Source organism: Pongo abelii, chromosome 6 (genome assembly GCF_028885655.2).
Source record: "Pongo abelii isolate AG06213 chromosome 6, NHGRI_mPonAbe1-v2.0_pri, whole genome shotgun sequence".
Lineage (NCBI taxonomy): Eukaryota > Metazoa > Chordata > Mammalia > Primates > Hominidae > Pongo > Pongo abelii.
Window position 1 is genome coordinate 150270268 of NC_071991.2, and position 20947 is coordinate 150291214.

The 20947-nt window shown below is 39.6% G+C and overlaps 1 protein-coding gene across 5 annotated transcripts in view; it reads left to right on the forward strand.

Annotated features, from left to right (window-relative positions):
* The window catches only part of ACTR3B (actin related protein 3B), a 1031695-nt gene that overhangs the window by 16221 nt on the left and 994527 nt on the right, over positions 1–20947 (forward strand). For 3 of the 5 annotated variants that reach the window (XR_008527331.2, XM_002818703.5, XM_054560037.2), the window contains exon 2: positions 7206–7261. The exons of the other annotated variants lie outside the window; for them this stretch is intronic. Coding sequence is in view for 2 of the 3 variants with exons in the window: in XM_002818703.5 (XP_002818749.3) it covers positions 7206–7261 (56 nt within the window). In the remaining variant the exon portion in view is untranslated. The remainder of the gene's footprint in view (positions 1–7205; positions 7262–20947) is intronic. 5 annotated transcript variants of the gene reach the window in all.

Sequence of the window (20947 nt, forward strand, 5' to 3'; positions counted from 1 at the left end):
CTATTGGTAGTGCTTTATGCAGCTATTGATTGGGTCTGCTTCCATAGCTTCCTCTTCTGTCTTTCCTGATTTCTGTATGAGAAAAGGTCTCAGACAAGTTAAGGGACTCATGGAAGGTGGTATGAGTTTGACAACATGGCTGTCAATCTGTAAGTATAGTTTATGTATTTTTGAGAGTAGTGCCTACCTCCATCATGCTAGCTTTTGGAAGGTAGTGTTAAAAAAACCAAGGGCTTTTAATGCAAAGTTGATGGTCTTGAATGCTTATATACATATGTTTGGGAAAACTGGATTAGTGTAGTTCTTCCCATTTGGGATAAAATATATGAAAGTGGAAGAGAAATGATATGAAATTTTAGCATATAGAGGGACTTTCAAAGTAGAAACATAACGAAGGAAATTATTCAGGAAAATAATTGGTAGATTTGATCACCTAGACTGTTTAAATACTTATATTGCAGAAAATGTATAACAAGGTGAACAACAAGCTGGGAAAAATTAGCAATGTAATGAGCAAGCACAAATATCCTCAGTATATAAGCATTCACACAAATTGATAAGAAGCACTAAAACTCCAGTAGAAAAGTAATGTAAGGACAATTCATGAGAGAAATAGAGATCACTGGTATACAAAAAATAATATTCAGTAATAAGTAAATAAACCACTGCACGATGAAATCCTACTTCTTTTGAATTAGGAAATATTATCCAAAAATGGCAACATTTAACACTGAGGTAGGGATACCCATGTTTTAGAGATGAAGAAACCAAGGAATGAAGGGATTAATTTACTTGCTTGAAATCACATAGCTGGTGCTGGGATTTGAACCTAGCATTGTGTCCCTATTAAGCTGGCCTCGCATTATAAATATATACTGTTTTCAAGCACTTTCAAGCTATATTGTACATCCGTTTATGGCAGTAACTATACATCTTCATTTTTGATGGTTGTATAGAATTTTATTGAATGGATGTAATATAATTTATTTAATATATCCTCTATTTTGAGTGTTTCCAGGTTCTGGTGGTGGTTTTGCTATTATAGTGCTTCACCGAACATTTTTTTGTGTGTATATCTTTGCATACATGTAAAAATACTTATGTGGAGTAGGTTCCTAGAAAGGCACTATTTGGCTAATAGGGTATATGCATTAACATTTTTGATAGCTAATGTGACCCTTTATAATGGCTCTTTAACCCTTTACTATCACCTGTGTATAATTTACCACCACCTTCAGTATTGGCACCGGTTTTGAATGGCTTTGCATTAAATTTGTAGGTAGATTTAGTGATATTCAGTATTTCTTTTAAAAATATTGACTCTTCCTCATCCTGAACCAATTGACCACAAAAAAAAAAAAACAAAACAAAAAAAACAAAACAGACTCTTCCTGTGTAAGATTAAGGCATGTCTCTATTTGTCTGCTTGTATATAGAGAGTTTATTTAAAGAGCAATATTATTTTTAAGGGTAGGAGTAATAGCTTATTCATGTAGTTATGTAGTGTATTCTTAAGGGTAACATTCTGTTGCTGTTGCCATTCTGAGTGGGATGCTTTCATCCATTATATGTTCTTATTGTTAGACAGGGAAGTTGTTGATTTTTGTCTATTCGTTTAGTAACTGGTCATCTTTTTGAATTCCCTTATTGCTTTTAGTTTTCACTTAATTTCCTTAGTTATTCAAGGTATACAGTTATCATCTATAAAGAATGAAATTTGCCGGGCACGGTGGCTCACGCCTGTAATCCTAACACTTTGGGAGGCTAAGGTGGATCGCCTGAGGCCGGGAGTTCGAGACCAGCCTGGCCAACATGGTGAAACCCCGTTTTTACTAAAAATACAAAAATCAGCGGGGCGTGGTGGTGCACACCTGTAGTCCCAGCTACTCAGGAGGCTGAGGCCGGAGAATCACTCAGACATGGGAGGTGGAGGTTGCAGTGAGCCGAGATTGTGCCACTGCACTCCAGCCTGGGTGACAGAGCAAGACTCCGTCTCAAAAAAAAGAATTAAAATTTAATCTCCTCCTTCTTCCCAAAATCTTTTCCTTTACTCTGTTCTTTTTGATTTGTATTACCTAGTTCTTCCTAAACAGTGTAAAATCAGAATAATTATAGTAGATCTCCTTGGCTTAATTCTGGCTTCAATAAGGATTCTTCTAGTGTTTCATTTTATTTTGGTTTGAGATTTTGTTTTTTCCCCATCATCTCTTCCTAAGGAATCTTTCCCTTTTTAGCTTAAGTTTTTTACTTTCCTAGATTGAGCCTAGATTTTTTTTTTTTACTACTTCTGTTTTTTAAATTTTTAAAATTTTTTTTGAGATAGAGTCTCACTCTGTTGCCCAGGTTGGAGTGCAGTGGCGCCAGGGCTCAAGCGATTCTTGTACCTCAGCCTCCTGAGTAGCTGGGACTGCAGGCACGTGCCACCATGCCCAGCTAATTTTTTGTATTTTAGTATAGAGATGGAGTTTTACCATGTTGCCCAGGGTGGTCTTGAACTCCTGAGCTCAGGTGATCCAACACCTCAGACTCCCAAAGTGCTGGGATTACAGGTGTGAGCCACTGTGCCCGGCCTTTTTTCACTACTTCTTAATTGCATAGTTTGAATTGAAAAGCATTTCCTACATTTTTGTTTTTCATAGAGTACCTAAACACACAGTGTTTTAAATAATAAGATAAGATTGCTACATTTGGTAGCTGGGCTGGGTCGCTCACACCTATAATCCTAGCACTTTGGGAGGCCAAGGTGGGAGGATCCCTTGAGCCCAAGAGTTTGAGACCAATCTGGGCAACATAGGAAGACCCCTCTCTATAAAAAAATAAAAAAAACATAGCCGGGTATGATGGCATGTGCCTGTGGTCCCAGCTACTTGGGAGGCTGAAGTGGGAGGATCACTTGAGCCCAGGAGGTTGAGGCTGCAGTGAGCCGTGATCACACCACTGTACTCCAGCCTGGGTGACAGAGTGAGACTGTGTCTCAAAAAAAAAAAAAAAAGGACATATGAGTTATTTCTTCTGAACTTCTGACCAGTATTAAACTTCAGTATTATAGATATATTGTGCTAAATGTGGTGGGTGGAAGGAGGTTTTGGTATAATGTGACAGTGAGGAAGCTTGCATTATATAAAAATGCTAAAGGTGACTTCATGTGGCGTAGTTGAGGTCAGTGAGTTCTAAGCTGGTTGACCACCAGAACCATGCGGGTGAGCGAGGGGTGTTAAGAACACAGATGCCCAGCCTTCTCTGGAGATTCCCATTTAGTGAATCGTGCACAGCCCCTGGGAATCTGTTTCAGGAGTTCCCAGGTGATCTGGTCAGCCACATGTGGCTTATTCTTTCTTGATGCCTACCCAGATCTTAAACTTGGCTTCCAGGTAAAGTAAGCCATGCTACAACTGGAAAACTCAATCTGAAGTCCTGTATCTAATAGGTAAACATTTGGAGGAACACTTTGAGGACCTGGGCCATGTCCACCCTCCTCCCCTGTCCTCAGTCTGAGTACAGCTCAGTGACTAGTACGGTGCCTGCTACATTTTTAGTAGCTAGTAAACTGGTTGAAATAGGGAACATTTCTTTTTTTGGTAAATGGTGTCTTGAGCACTTGCCATATTTAAGAATTGTGTTTTGCTTTTGCTTTTTTGGTACTGCTCTTCATGGCATTGAGCTGTGATGTTACCATCTCTAATGGGACAGGCCAGTCTAGCATTGAGTTCTCCTCCTGGGAAAGAATTTGAGGATGCGTACTTTTTAGATGACATCTACTGAGTTATATTTAATAGATTGTCATTGAAGTTAGTGATGGATGAGCCTATCAAGTTGGTGCAGATTTTATTAAAATTTTAAATTTGAATGTCTCAAATTTTGTTTGATGTTTGTTACATTATGATTATTCAAAGTAACAAAACTTCAAGTGTATTTGATACTATTAATATATAAGGAATAGCCCAGGAAAATGGAAAGATATTACATTAGAATAAAGTGATCTGAAGAATTTGTGCTTTTGCCAGTGTTTTTAAAAATAACGTCAGTTCTGCTAGGAGGGTAAGGATCGCATAGTAAGCTGTTAACACATAAGAATATTAGGGCCAGGCGCGGTGGCTCACGCCTGTAATCCCAGCACTCTGGGAGGCCGAGGCAGGCAGATCACAAGGTCAGGAGCTCGAGACCAGCCTCGCCAACATGGTGGAACCCCATCTCTACTAAAAATACAAAAATTAGCCGGGTGTGGTGGCAGGCGCCTGTACTTCCAGCTACTGAGGAGGCTGAGGCAGGAGAATCGCTTGAAACAGAGAAGCGGAGGTTGCGGTGAGCCGAGATCATGCCGCTGTACTCCAGCCTGGTTGAAAGAGTGAAACTCCGTCTCAAAAAAAAAAAAAAAATTAATATATCTTCATGTTAGTTTGCCTCAGTCATGAAAATCATTGTTGGCTTAATGTCATTGATACTTAAGGTACCCGTGTGACTTTGACAGAGGCCTCTTTCCAAGACTATACTGTCTAAAAGAATGTTGTGGCTTCAGAATCTGAACATTCCAGCAGCTGTCGCTGAGTCGTATCATCAGCGTTTAGTTGAATTTTAGAGCTGTGGGCCTAACAGTGCTCAAGTCTGTTTTTGTAGTCTGACCTTTTCCTGCTGTGGGCCATAGTTATGATTTCAGGGTACAAAACTTTGGGATGGAAATGAGGCATAGTTGTTGAAGGCCTATCAGGTATCTACTAGATTTACAATTTGTTTCATACATTTCATTCTCAACACTATACGAATTAAACTCTCCATGGTGCATAGTGGAAAGAACGAATGCTGTCACTTGGGACACAGAACACATAGCTTTTTGTTTTTTTTTTTAAACTTTTCAGATTTTTTTTTTTTTTTTTTTTTTTTTTTTGAGACAGGTTCTTGCTCTGTCACCCAGGCTAGAGGGCAGTGGTGCAGTCATAGTTCACTGCAACCTTGAACTCCTGGGCTTAAGGGGTTCTCTTGCCTCAGTCTATTATCCCCATTTTACAGTAACTGACATACAGACAGGTAAAGTAACTTGCCCAAAGATACACATTTGGCAAATAGTGCAGCTGGGATTTGAACTCGGTATGGTGCCATAGTGCATGATCTTAACCAGTATAGTATACTCAAAATATGAAGATGATATAATAGCCTGAATGAAACTTAGCACCTAATTTTAATAAATGTTAACATTTTACCATATTCGTTTCAGTGTTTTTTTTTTTTTTTTTTTTTTCTGAAACCCATTACACATAGGCCACTGCTCCTCTTTAAGTAGGAGATTGTAGGCGATGATGTCTGTAATTTTTTTTCTGGTTCCATCAGATTCTTTTTCTGCCTTTCAGCGTCCCTTTTGCAAATATTGGTCCTTCCCCTAGCAGTTTGACAATGATTACCTTTTTTACAACTGGTGAGAATACATTCAGCAGTTATTTCTGGAGTATTTGCCATGTGCCAGGCACTGTGCCGGGGATGTAGATATAACCATGAGAAAGGACCCTGTTCTGGGCAGCGTGTGGAACTCATAGTCTAACAGTGTGGGAAGGTGGATTTATTTAAGCATAAGGTGCATCATTTTTGTGGGAAGTAGCTGATGTAGCTTGTTAAAGACACAGATTTGATGATTTTAGTGATTTCTGGTCTGCTTGTTGGATTCCATAGGCATCTTTAGCCTTGGGTTAGTAATTCACTTATTTATATTTATTTTCTGGACTATAATTCCAGAAATATGTTAAAATTGGGAAGGACCTGGAATTCTAAAGGTCAGGCTCTCTGTTGCCTCCATCCTGGGTTGGCTCTTGGTTGGCTCTGAATTCTACCTTGTAGGTGGAACACTGGAGTGGAGTTGCTGTAGGTCCACTTGGCCTTGTACTCTGTTTCCAGCTCTTGAGTTGTGGAGCTGGAGAGGGCTTCACATGGGTCTTGCCTCCAGAAGCTCCTTGTAGGGCCTGAGGAGTCTCAGGACTTGGCACTGCCCTGGCTCCTGTGGCACGAAGACCTCAGATCCTGTGGAAGTTGAGCAGCAATGTGTGATTTGAGGGGAGCTGACTTGTTTTTTTTTTGGTCTCCCCAGACCTTATCCATTCACTGTGTGTTCAAAAATAGTAAAATTAGCATACGGTAAACTATACTTAAAAATTGTAAAATTAATGTATTAGAATTTAGAAATATTACCGGATCAAAAATTTAATATCAAGCATCTTGAAATAATTTTTAAAATTGAATGAATAAAGTTAGTTTCAACACTGCTAGTGTTAGCAGTGTTGAAATAATAATAATAAGCATTATTACAGAATGACGGCTTGGCTGTCCAGACGTTATTGTTAGAGTAGTCCTAATAAGAAAGGAAGCGCTGATGAGTCTTCTCAATTTACTTACCGCTTTTCAACTTTATTTCCAGCAGATGGTTCTGAGTGGTGGTTTTTTTTTTCCACCACCCCCCCTTTTATATTTAGGAGATTAGCAAATGCTTTTGGAACAGATAGTAGTATTTTGGCATTTGTTTTAGTTAAGACTTTTGGAATCTATCATGCAGTGTCTTGACAGAAAATGGGCTCCTTCTGAAATGAGATGATAAAGAGATGCTCTTGTCAGATGATTCTCAGGAGACGGCAGTAGCTGTTTCTTAGACATATGCCATGACATTTTAAGAAAATTATATAATCATTTTCTAACCGCCGCCCCCCCACCCTGCAAAGTTCAGGAAGTTTGTATGAAAGTTCTGGGAAGTAAGTATACTTCTTAGAGAGCCAGTGTTGGAATTAGCCTGCATATGTAGATTGGAGTTCTTTTTCTGCAGTTCACTAATGTGGGCAGTTTAATCAACTTCTCAGTGCCTCCCTTTTCTCATTTGCAAAACAGAGATAATTTCTACTTTCTTCACTGGGTTTTTTTAAAGATAGAGTGTAAAAGCACTTTTAAAGTTATTAGGGATGCATAAATGTAATTTATATGTTAGTATATATGTGTTTCTTTTTTTTCTACTAGAAACAAGCATAATATTTTAAGTTTTTGCAAAACTTCTTTGAAATTAGTCTTTGATTCTTAGTGATCACAAGTTTTTTTTTTATTTTTATTTTTTTTTAATTTCAAGGAGTATTCTGAGGCTTGCTATTTTAGGACTTGGAGAGCTTATAATAAAAGACATTAATCCAATATAGACGAGAGTATTATTATCTAAACATGTGTTGATGACTTTGTGCTTTTAGGTATACCAAGCTTGGCTACGCAGGCAACACTGAGCCCCAGTTCATTATTCCTTCATGTAAGTAAAGCTCTATCCTTGGGTTTATAAAGGTTTGTGTTTCTCAGAATTGTTCTAAGTGTTCTGATTCTGTTTTTCAAGGTATATTAATGTACTTACCATCTTTTAGAAGACCGTTCTGGTTACCCCACAACTTTCTAGTCCTTCTGTTCCATTCTGATAAAGCCCCTTGTCACTGTCTTTGGAATCTCAGCTTGGGTGGTCAGCAGGGTCCATTTATTCAATTATAAATGCCTGAACTGCCTAGAAAAAGTATATGTGGTCTTTAAGGTTAATTTGTAATTTTAAGTACATGCAGTCTGTTAGCTTAGTAACTTAATGGACTGAATATCTCTTGTACTACACTATTCACTCTATTGAAAGATTTTTTTTTTTTTTTTTTGGTGGAAATGATAGGCCTGATGACTGTTTTTATTGTGTTTAGTAGTATTCTGTTTTTGTTTAAGTTTTAATCAGTAGAGAATAAGTTTAACAGAAGTGTCCTTGCAGTTTGGCATGGGGCGTTCTACTCACTCTTTATTTCCTGTAGGAGTCTTCCTGAGGTTAGTCGGTTGTTAAAGGATAGGATTCTCGGCTGGGCGTGGTGGCTCATGCCTGTAATCCCAGAACTTTGGGAGGCTGAAGCGGGTGGATCACCTGAGGTCAGGAGTTTGAGACCAGCCTGGCCAACATGTTGGAACCCTGTCTCTATCAAAAATACAAAAATTAGTTGGGTGTGGTGGCAGGCACCTGTAATCCCAGCTACTCGGGAGGCTGAGGCAGAAGAATCACTTGAACCCGGGGGGTGGAGGTTGCAGTGAGCCGGGATCGTGCCACTGCACTCCAGCCTGAGTGACAAGAGCGAAACTCCATCTCAAACAAAAAAAAAAAAAAAAAAAAAAAGATAGGATTCCCTGGAACTATCTGTATTTCAGGTTATTATTTGGAAACAGTTTGCTAAAGAGTAGGATGTATTAATCAAGAGTAAATGAAACTCTGTTCTCTACATGTAGCTCTCATAAGATAAGTTGTGATTTTAGAAATTGTAAGTTTTTAGGGGGCCACGATGTTGTAATAACAGGCTTTGTGAGCAGTGGGGAACGTGGACAGAGAAAAAACAGCTGGAGAGAAGGTGCTTGATTAGTGTTTATTGAGGGGAGGGCTAAAGCTGTATTTGGTGAATGTGGGTATTCACATCACTAGAAAGTGGACTCCAGATTTTTTGAGAACATTTAAGTAACCTCATTCCAGTTCCTTGCTTGCTGAAAAACTGGGCATGAATGTGATTTTCTAGATCTAAACGCTCTGCTGCCATGAATGGGTTATCCTGAACAGGCATGATTGGTCTGCTGTGTCCTCATTTTGAATTCAGAAATGAGTGTCTTAGTGTGCTTGGGCCGCCATAACAAAATACTAAAGACTGGGGAAATTAATGTTGTCATAGTCTGGAGGTTGGAAGTCCAAGATCAAGGTGTGTCAGGGTTGGTTTCTGGTGAGGCCTCTCTCCACGGCCTGCAGAGGGCCGCCTTCTCTCTGTGTCCTCCCATGGTCTCATCACTGTGTCAGTGTGTGGGGTTGCTGGGGACCTCGCTGGTGTCTCTTTCTCTTATAAGGCCACCACTCTTATTGATGGGGACCCCACGTTTACCCTAACCACCTCCCTAAAAGTTTCGTCTCCAAATGCAGTCACATTGAGGGTTAGGGCTTCAGCATAGTGAATTCTGTGGGGACACGGTTCAGTCCATGACAATTGGTGTTCTGTAGAATGAATCAGTCTTGTGTGAATTTCATTAATGTGAATGCCCCAGAACCCGATCATTCCATGCTGAGTTGATAAATTGAACTCCCTGACTTTTCAAAGCAGAAGATTAGATTTTAACCTTGTTAAGTGCGCAGCTATAAAAGGCTGACCTTGCACCTTTTGCTTTAATGTGTTGCCATTTAAAGCTGTCGGTAGCATTCAGTTGGCTGCCCCATTTAACCTGTCATCATTAATAGAGACGGGAAGCGAAGACAGTTATTATCAGGATTTCATTCACTGTCAAAAAGCAGGAGAGCTCTCAGACTGCAGCTATCAGAACCTTAGCAGTCGCAGAAGCTGGGAGGATAATACAAATGTCAAAGAGGTGGGAGTAGAAGAACAGTTACATTGTTGAGCTGAGTTTGTTGCGAGAGAGAGAGAGGCCCCAGGAGTCAAGGTTAGAAGATGTTCGGGCAGAAGCGAGGATACTGAGATGTGGAAGTGAGGGCCTGGGTCACCGTGGACAGTTGGCCTGCTGCGTGTCTTGGGGCTGGGAGTGGAACCATTTTGTGCAAGTGTCTGGATGTGTGGTGAGTGCTGGAGCAAGACTTTCTCTGCGTGGCATGGAGGTGAGGCGCTGTGAGGGAGTGGAGAAGCAGGGGTGCTGTGGGATGGTGGGGAGAGCGCCAGGAGGTGGAGATGACCTGTGGAGAAGGACTGGGTGGCGAGGGACTTGCAAGTGTCCTCTTAAGGAATTCTGTTTTTATTTTGCATATCAGGAATTTTCAGACTGTTTTTGAGGCTTCTCTCTGGGGCCTGGCCCACTGGACTAGAGAATCCTCAAGCCCTGTCCCTGCCTCCAGGGACAGCTCTGCTTATGTCTGGTTTGTTGGAGCTTCTGTGCAGAATTTGCTTGGTTGCTTGAAGAAAGTTTTTCCCTACTTTTTTTTCTTAAGTTGTTGGAGGATATTGGTGGTCCTGCCGCAGCTTCAGGAGGAGAATGTGTGGTGATCAGAGAATGTGTGGTGTAGAAAGAGGCTGGAGGAGGAGCAGCGAGGGGCTGAGAAAAAGGGCGCACATTTTAGACTTTCAGTATTGGAAGAGTTCAGGTGTGAAGAGGTTTAAGGCCCACGGAAGAGAGTTAGGCTGCAGATAGAAAATATAACAATGGGCCAGGCGCGGTGGCTCACGCCTGTAATCCTAACACTTTGGGAGGCCAAGGTGGGTGAATCACCGGAGGTCAGGGATTTGAGACCAGCCTGGCCAAAATGGCGACACCCCGTCTCTACTAAAAATACAAAAATTAACCCGGCATGGTGGCGGGCGCCTGTAATCCCAGCTACTCGGGAGGCTGAGGCAGGAGACTCACTTGAACCTGGGAGGTGGAGGTTGCAGTGAGCCGAAATTGCACCACTGCACTCCAGCCTGGGGGACAGAGTGAGGCTCTGTCTCAAAAAAAAAAAAAAAAAAAACCCACACACAAAAAACCCATGGACTCACCACCAAGAATGAACACGTCAGCATTACTGCATATTTCATCTCCATATCAGGAAATGAATAAATGACACATTATAGGTTGAGTATCAGCCCCCTCTTCTTTCCCTCTTTCTTTCCTCTGGTGGATATTTTCTGGTTGTGTTTCTACTCCATTTTTATCTGTATATTACACATACAAAGATACATTGTTTTGTGAGTTCAAACATTTCCAATATGGTATCACACTGTAACTAACTTTCTGCATGGTCTTTAAAAAGAAAAGCCCTCAATATTATGTTTTTATCATGTGTCAGTGCTGATACATACAGATCTACATCAGAATTCTAACGTGATTATACAAAAATTTTTTTCCTTTTGGGCATTTTTCACAGTTCTCTGTTATATAAAATGGTGCAGTAAAAATCTCCTTATCCATATCTACTAGTTTCCTGAGAGGAAATAATCAGAAATTGAATTGTTTTGTCACAGAGTGTACACCCCTTCATCCTTAGGCAACACCTTATTAGGTATTGCCACGTTGCTCCTCCAGGAGGCTGTCCTGATGGAATTCCCATCAGCAGTGTGTGAGTTTCTGTTTTGTACATCCTTGATAATTGGTATTTTGTGACTTATATTTTGGTCAGTCTAATGAATGTAAAATGATGGCTCATTCAAAAAATTTCCATTTCTCAGATTACTGGTACAGTTGAGCACCTTTCATTGCCTGTTCATATCTTTGCCCATTTTTCTATTGCATTTTAAAATGGAATTATAGGAACTCTTTGTAGAGGTTAAATATGAATTTTTTGCAGATACTTTTTTATTCTGCGACATTTTAAAAAATTATCTTTTATCATCTAGAAATTTAAAATTTTGATATAGTAATACTTTTCAGTCTTTTTCTTTTATAATTTTTTTCTGTTTAAAAAATGCATTTCTTCTCCAAAGTTATAAAGACTTTCTATATTTTTTCTAAGAAAATTTTAAGTTAACTTGTGAGTATGGTGTGAAGGAGATAGATAATTTTGTTTTCCATGTGGAAGGCTAGTTGTCCCAACACTATTTATTAAAGAGTGCATTCCCATTTGGCACACCTCTTTGATCATACTGAGGTACCTTTTATGCTTGGGAATATTTTTGGTGTCTTTATTTTGTTTCATTGGTGTATTTATCTGTGTTCCATATGTTCCATACTCACAGTGTTAAACGCTATTACTTTATCATGTTTTAATCTAGTGCGTTCGATTCCTACTCATTTTTTTTCTCAGAATAGCTTTGGCTCTTACTCTTTAGTGTACATTTTAGAATCAGCTTAAGTTCCATGAAAATTATAATGGGGTTTTGATTATTATTATTATTATTTTTATTTTTTTGGGATGGAGTTTTGCTCTTGTTGCCCAGGCTGGAGTGCAATGGTGTGATCTTTGCTCATCGCACCTTCTGCCTCCCAGGTTCAAATGATTCTCCTGCCTCAGCCTCCTGAGTAGCTGGGATTACAGGTGCCCACCACCACGTCCAGCTAATTTTTGTATTTTTAGTAGAGATGGGGTTTCACTATGTTGGCCAGGCTGGTCTGGAACTCCTGACCTCATGATCTTCCTGCCTTGGCCTCCCAAAGTGCTGGAATTACAGGTGTGAGCCACTGTGCCTGGCCTTGATTATTATTTATAGATTAATTGGGGAAAAATTTGACATCAAATTTGACTTTTGTGGCTAGGAATTGAGTATTCCTATCCTTGAAGATGGTATATGTGTTTTATTGTTTATTCATGTCTCTTGTGTTTTTCAGTAATGTTCTAATGTTCTAAAGTATTTTTTTTTTTGAGATGGAGTCTTGCTCTGTTGCCCAGGCTGGAGTGCAGTGGCACAGTCTCAGCTCACTGCAGTATCCACCTCCCAGGTTCAAGCGATTCTCCTGCCTCAGCCTCCCGAGTAGCTGGGACTGCAGGTGCACACCACCATGCCCAGCTAATTTTTGTATTTTTAGTAGAGATGGGGTTTCACTGTGTTGGCCAGGCTGGTCTTGAACTCCTGACCTTGTGATTCGCCCACCTCAGCTTCCCAATGTGCTGGGCTTACAGGAGTGAGCCACTGTGCCTGGCCTTAAAGTATTCTTTAAAAAGTTCTTACAGGCCAGGCGCAGTGGTTCACACCTGTAATCCCAGCACTTTGGGAGGGCTAAGGTGGGCGGATCACTTGAGGCCAGGAGTTAGAGACCAGCCTAGCCAACATGGTGAAACCTTGTCTCTACTAAAAAATACAAAAATTAGCCGGATGTGGTGGCGTGTGCCTGTAATCCCAGCTACTTGGAAGGCTGAGGCATGAGAATTGCTTGACCCTGGGAGGTGGAGGTTGCATTGAGCTGAGATCGTGCCACTGCACTCAAGCCTGGGCAACAGAGCCAGACGCTGTCTCAAAACAACAACAACAACAACAAAAAAGCCCTTACACTCAGACACAGAGGGCCGGACACAGTGGCTCACACCTGTAATTGCAGCACTTTGGGAGGCCGAGATGGGAGGATTGCTTGAGCCCAGGAGTTTGAGACCAGTCTTGGCAACATAGTGAGACCCTGTCTCTACCAGAAATAAAAATAAATTAGCTACGTGTAGTGACACTGACCTGTGGTCCCAGCTACTTGGGAGGCTGAGGTGGGATGATTGCTTGAGCCCAGGAGATTGAGGCTGGAGTGAGTTGTGATTGCGCCACTACACTCCTGCCTGGGTGACATAGTGAGACCTTGTCTCAAAAACAAGCAAAACCCCAAAACAACTCTTACATAGTTTTTGCTAGCTTTATTTTTAGGTAACTTTATGTTTTTGTTGCTGTCGTCAAAATATTTTAAAAATTATGTTTTCTAATTCATTATTGCCAGCATATGGGAATGTTGCTAAGGTTTGTAAGATTTTTTTTTAATCCAACAACCTTTATTGACCTCTCTTATTTAATAGTCTGCAGATTCTTTAAAGTTTTCTATGCAGACTATTGTATTGCCTTGAAATAGTGGTTATTTTGTCTCTTCCAATTCTAGCACTTCATGTTTCTTTTCTTGGTGTTGCTGTGTTGGCTAGAACGTCTATTAAAAGAGTGATCAGAACTGCAGACAGCAGGTACTTTTTTGACTTTCTGACTTTAAAGAGAGTGAGATTTTATTATAGTACTCTACTAGTGATTACTGTAGGTTTTTGTGGAAATGCTTTTTCAGATTAATACAGTGCTCTTCTATTCCTAGTTTAATCCGAGGGTTTTTTTTTTAATTAAAAAAATCATGAATGACAGTGAGTATTGACATTTAGTCAAGGTTTTTCTGTTATTGAGATGATCATATGGTTTTGGACATCTGTGCTCTTTCTTTCTTTTTTTTTTTTTTGAGACACTGTACTTTAAGGCTGGAGTGTAGTGGCTTGATCATGACTCACTGCAGCCTTGACTTTCCAGGTTCAAGAGATCCTCCCACCTCAGCCTCCCAAGTAGCTGGGACCACACATGGGAGCCATCATGTCTGGCTAATTTTTAAATTTTTCATAGAGATGGGGTCTCATTGTATTGCCTGTCCTGGTCTCGAACTTCCTGGGCTCACATAATCTTCCCATCTTGGTCTCTCAAAGTGCTAAAATTATAGGTGTGAGCCACCCCACCTACTCTTAATAGGAGGAGTTACTTTAATACATTTTCGAATATTGAACAGTTATTTCTTTTCTTTTTTTTCTTCTTGTGGAGATGGGGGTCTCTCTTTGTTGCCCAGGCTGGTCTCAAACTCCTGGCCTCAAGTGATCCTCCTGCCTCAGCCTCCCAGAGCACTGGGATTACAGGAATGAGCCACCGTGTCCAGCTTGAACAATTATTTCATTTTTGGGATAAATCCTACTTGGCTATGAAATATGAGTACATGCTGAACTGTAATTGCAAATATTTATTTGAGAACTTTGCATCAGTATTCAAAAGTGAGATTGGACTGTAATTCTGATTTCTTGTTTTTGTCTGGTTGTGTATCAGGATTATATGGGCTTCATAAAATGAGTTTGTTAGCTTTCTTTTTTTATTCTCTGGAACAGTTTGCATAAGATAGGAATTGTTTATTCCTTCAAGCTTTAGTAAAAATATCTAACAGTCTTTTGAGAAATATACTGGATTAAAAAAATTACTATTGTTGTGTCTCTCAACTGTTGTAGCAAATGTTCTGAAGTATCTGTGTCTTAAGTCCTTAGATACACTCTTCTTGATAACCTTCCTTAGATTGCCCTCAGATGACTTTTTTGGCATTTAGGAAAGTAGTCATGTCTTTTCTTGGTTACCCACATCCTATAATCCTATACCCAAACAAATTTTTTTTTAACTGCAGAGCTTGTTAAAAAAAAGAATTGTTCCTTTTTTTTGAGACAGAGTCTTGCTCTGTCGCCCAGGCTGGAGTACAGTGGCACGATCTCGGCTCACTGCAACCTTCACTTCCTGGGTTCAAGCAATTCTGTCTCAGCCTCCTAAGTAGCTGGGATTACAGATGTGTGCCACCATGCCCGGCTGATTTTTGTAATTTTAATAGAGACAGGGTTTCACTGTGTTGCCCAGTCTGGTCTTGAACTCCTGGCCTCAAGCTATCCGCCTGCCTCAGTCTCTCAAAGTGATTACAGGCGTGAGCCACTGTGCCGGCCCATTGTTCTTTATTATTAAGTTTAATCTTGTTAGTTTTGATTCATCATTACAGCTGAAGTGTTTTATTTTCTAGTTTAAGTCATTTATAAACTCTGTCTTTAAAATATTTTATTTTGAAATAATTACAGATTAATAGGAAGTTGCAAAGATAGTTTAGAGAGATCCTGTGTACACTTTTCCTATTTTGCCCCAAAGGTTACATCTTACGAATTGTAGTGTAATATTATAACCAGAAGTGAGACCCTGTCTCTAAAAAATAAAAACAAAAACAGACCAGCCCCAGGAAACGGATGTTGGTACAGTGTGTGTGTATAGTTCTATGTCATTGTAATTCTACCTGTAGATTCCTTGAACTACCACTGTGATAAAGTTACAGAATTATTTTCTCACTACCAAGATCTCTCTGGTGCTATTCCTGTATAATTACACTTACTCCTCTCCCTCCACTGTTCTTAACCACTACTCTGTTTCCATCTCTATAATCTTATCATCTCCATAATACATGTTCCTCAATAGATTAATATTTAAACTGATGGTGGTACATCATACACTAAATACTACTCAGCAGTAATGCTACTACTCATACAATGTGTGCCTTTTTTTTGAGACAGAATCTCGCTTTGTCGCCCAGGCTGGAGTGCAGTGGCATGATCTCGGCTTACTGCGACCTCCGCCTCCTGGGTTCAAGCGATTCTCCTGCCTCAGCCTCCTGAGTAGCTGGGATTACAGGTGCCCGCCACCAGGCCCGGCTAATTTTTGTATTTTTAGTAGAGGTGGGTTTTCACCATGTTGGCCAGGCTGGTCTCAAACTCCTGACCTCAAGTGATCCACCTGCCTCGGCCTTCCAAAGTGCTGGGATTATAGGTGTGAGCCACTGTGCCCGGTCACTATTTTATATTTATCTGATCAAGTAAGTGTGTGATGATTTCTCATCATTTTCATTTCCTTAATGGCTACTGATGTCAAACATCTTTTTATGTGCTTATTTGCCACCTGAATGTCATCTTCCTGGAAATGCCTTTTCATGTATTTTGTTCATTTTTAAATTTGACTATTTATATTTTTACTGTTGTGTTTTGAGAGTTCTTTATTTTTAATTGTATTTTAAAATTTATATTTTTTAGAAACAGGGTCTCTCTCTGTTGTCCAGGCTGGAGTGCAGTGGCACAATTGCAGCTCAGTGCAGCCTTGAACTCCTGGGCTCAAGTGCTCCTCCTACCTCAGCCTCCTGAGTAGCTGGGACTACAGGTGTGCACCACCACACCTGGTTAATTTTTAAATTTTTAAAGTTTTGTAGAGATGATATCTCACTATGAGTTGTTTATATATACTAGATATAAGTCCATTGGTCAAATATGTGGTTTATAATAATTTCTTCCAGTCAGTAGCTTGGTTTTTTACCTTCACAGAGTTTTTCACAAAGTTTTTATTTTTGATGAGCTAGCTTTTTGATTCATTGATTTTTCTCAAATTTCCTGTTTGTCAGTGATTTCTGCTGTTACCTTCATCATTTCATTCCTTTTGCTCGCCTAGGGTTTATTTTGCTTTTCTTTTTCTAGATTCTTAAGGTGGGGTGGGGTCATAGATTATCAGTTTGAGACTCTTTTCTTATATGAGCATTTAGTGCTAAATTTTTCCTTATTAGCACTGCGTTAGATGTGTCATTCCCCCCAATTTTGACATATTTTCGTTTCATCCTGTTAATGTATTTTTTAGTTTCTCTGAAACTTCCTCTTTGACTATGGATTCTTACAACTGTGTTTTTAAATTTCCAACTGTGTAGGAGATTTTCTCTTTATCTTTTTGTTACTGATTTCTGGGTTAGTTTTATTGTAGTCCGAAAATACACTCTGTATGACTTAAATTCTTTTACATTTATTGAGGTTTGTTTTATGGTCCAACATAAGGTTTATTTTAGTGTAAGCTGCATGGACACTTGAAAGCAATGTGATTTCTCTTCTTGTTTGGCAGAGCGTTCTATAAAAATGTCAGTTAGAGCCTATAGGTTGATGGCATTGTTGAATTCTTTGATATTCTTGCTTATTTTGTGTGTACTTGTTCTATTAATTGTTGAGAGAGAGGCATTGAAGTTTACAATTAAAATTGTGGATTTGTATATTTTTTTCCCCATCAGTTTTTGCTTCACATATTTTGCAGCTCTGTTTTTTGGTGCATACCCATTTAGGATTTCTATGTCTTCTTGATGGATTGACTCTTTATCATATGTCCCTGTCTATAAGTGGTAATTTTCTTTGCTTGAAAGACTACTTTTTCTTACAGCAGTATAGCTGCTGGTCCTTTCTTTTGATTAATGTTTGCATGGAATATCTTTTTTCATCTTTCTACTTTCAACCTACTTATATCATTACATTTGAAGAGAGTTTCTTGTAGACAGCAGAGTTCAGTTTTATTTTTTAATGCACTCTGCCAGTATCTATTTTTAATTGGTATGTTTAGACCATTTATATTTATTGTAATTATTGATTTATGCTTTTCTGTTTATTCCTTATGTTTTTTGTTTTTCTGTTTTGTTTTGCCTATCTTCTATGGGTTATTTGTACATTTTTTTTAGAATTGCATTTCGATTTATCTATAGTTTTTTTTTTTTTTTTTTTGAAACAGAGTCTCACTCTGTCACCCAGGCTGGAGTGCAGCGGCATGATCTCAGTTCCCTGCAACCTCTGGCTTCCGGGTTCAAGCTATTCTTGTGCCCCAGCCTCCCAAGTAGCTGGGATTGCAGGCATGTGCCACCACTCCCAGCTAATTTTTATATATATTTTTTAGTAGAGACAGGGTTTTGCCATGTTGGCCAGGCTGGTCCTGATCTCCTGAACTTAAGTGATCTGCTCGCCTTGGCCTCCCAAAGTGCTGGGATTACAGGCGTGAGCCATTGTACCTGGCCTGTCTATTGTGTTTTTGCATACATCTCTTTGTATAGTTAAGTGGTTGTTCTAGTTATTATATATTATTTAAAAGAATATATATATATATTTTCCCCTTGATCTACTGGTATCAATATTTTACCAGTTGGAATGAAATGTAGAAACCGTACCTCCCTGTAGGTCCCTTTACCCCTATTTTTTTTCTTTTCTTTTTTTTTTTTCTGAGATGGAGTCTCACTCTGTCTCCCAGGCTGGAGGGCAGTGGCATGATCTTGGCTCACTGCACGCTCCGCCTCCTGGGTTCAAGCGATTCTCCTGCCTCAAGCCTCCCAAGTAGCTGAGATTATAGGTGTGCGCCACCACACCCAGCTGATTTTTGTATTTTTAGTAGAGATGGGGTTTCACCATGTTGGCCAGTCTGGTCTCGAACTCCTGATCTCAGGTGATCCCCTTGCCTCAGCCTCCCAAAGTGCTGGGATTAGAGGTGTGAGCCACCGTGCCTGGCCCCCCTTTCTAATATAATTGTCTTAAATCTTTCCTTGATATACATTGAATCTCATGAGATTCACATCAGTTATAATTTTTGCTTCAACTGCCAGACATAATTTAGAAAACTCAAGAGGAAAAGGAAAATAATTATGATCGATATTTTTGCTCTTTCCATTGTTTTCTTTTTTCTTGATGTACCCAAATTCCTTCTTTTATCATTTCTTTTCTCTTTAGATAACTTCCTTTAGCCATTCTTTTTAATATTTATTTATTTTTTCTTAATTAAAGAAACATAGGCTGGGCACGGTGGCTTACGCCTGTAATCCCAGCACTTTGGGAGGCAGAGGCAGGCGGGTCACGAGGTCAAGAGATTGAGATCATCCTGGCCAACATGGTGAAACCCTGTCTCTACTAAAAATACAAAAATTAACTGGGCGTGGTGGTGTGCATCTGTAGTCCCAGCTATTTCGGGAGGCTGAGGCAGGAGAATTGCTTGAACCTGGGAGGTGGAGGTTGCAGTGAGCTGAGATTGTGCCACTGCACTCCAGCCTGGGTGACAGAGCGATACTCCATCTCAAAACCAAACCAAACCAGACCAAACCAAACCAAACCAAAACAAAACAAAACAAAAAGTAATAGACTGCCTGAACATCCCAAGCCATTCTTTTGAAGTAGGTGTGCTGTTGACAAATTGTGTTAGTTTTATTTCAACGGAAAGTCTTGATTTGCTCTATTCTCAGGGGATATTTTTGCTGAACATAGAATTCTGGATGGACAGTTCCTTCCACACAAAAATGTTGTGGTACCTTTTTTTTTGGTGTGTGTGTGTCAAGATTTCTGATGAGAAATGTCCTTGGAAGCTGAATTTTTTTTTTTTTTTTTTGGTCTTTAGCTTTGAGAAGTTTGAATATAATGTGTTTTGGAATGGATTTTGTTTTGTTTTGTTTTGGGTTAACTTATTTGGGGTTTGTTCTGTATTGAATCTATTAGTTTATTTCTTTTTTTTCTTCCCTTTTTTTTTTCTTGCCTAATTTGGCAGTTTTAGCCATTGTTTCTTTGCATTCCTTCCAGTCCTGCCTTCTTTCCCTTTTCCTTCTGGGAATTGTAATCCACGAATGCTAAATCTTTTCTTATATATCCCAGATGTCCCTGAGACTCTGGGCTCTGTTTTTTTTTTTTTTTTTTTTTAACTTCTTCCAGTCTATTTTCTCTCTTTTGTTTGGACTGGGTAATGTCTGTTATTCTGTCTTCAAGTTCAGTGTTTCTTTCCTCTGTCCTTTTCTTCTGTTGAGGCCATCTCTTAAGATTTTTATTTCAGTTATTGTGATTTTTAATTCTAGAATTTCCATATGGTTTTGTCTTTATATCTTGTTTCTTTGCTGTGGCTTTGTATTTGCTTGCTGAGACTTCCTTTTATTTTCCATTTGTTTCAAGAGTCAAGAGTATTTGAGATTGCTCATTGAGGCATTTTGTGATGGCTCCTAAAATCCTTGTTTGATAATGATAATGTCTGTTATCTAGGTGGCATTGTCTATTCATTGTCTTTTCTCTTTTCAGTTGAGATGTTACTGGTTTTTGCCATGGTGAGAGTTTTAAAGTGGAAACCTAGATACTTTGGGTATTATGTTATGAGGTTCTTATTTTAATTTTGTGTTTTAGCAAGTCTTTTCTGACACTACTCCAGCAGGGGAATGGGGATACCACTTATTATTGCCAGTGTGGGGGTCAAAGTTGAGCTTCTCCGTTTGGCCTTTGTTGACACTCACTTGGGGAGGAGCTCCATGTTACTGTTGGGTCTGGGTGGAAGTGGGGACTGTGGTATGTTGTGGTGTACTAGAGATAGCTTGGGTGACATAGATTATTTAGACAGATTTCTCCATTGTGTTCATAAGAACTGTTTGGGCCACATCTTGTTCCATAGGTATAGGCAAAATATTTGGAATATAAGCTCTATAGACTTTTATTTTCTTGCATGGATACAGTTGCTTCCTGTATAGTTGTTAAAAGAAGTGTACTTTGTGTGTGTGTGTGTGTGTGTGTGTGTATGTGTTTTAATTTATTTTTATTTTTATTCTTTTTGATTATTATTATTTTTTACATGGAGTCTTGCTCTGTCGCCAGGCTGGAGTGCAGTGGCGTGATCTCGGCTCACTGCAGCCTCCACCTCCTGGGTTCAAGCAATTCTCCTGTCTCAGCCTCCTGAGTAGCTGGGACTACAGGTGCGCACCACCATGCCCAGCTAATTTTTGTGTTTTTAGTAGAGTTGGGGTTTCATCATGTTGGCCAGGATGGTCTTGATCTCTTGACCTTGTGATCCGCCCACCTCAGCCTCCCAAAGTGTTGGGATTACAGGCATGAGCCACTGCGCCCGGCTATCTTTACAATCTTTTATATTGACTTGACAGTTTAATTCTGTATTCACACACAATTAAGTTTGATCTTGCCTAGAGGATAGGATCTGTCACTTGT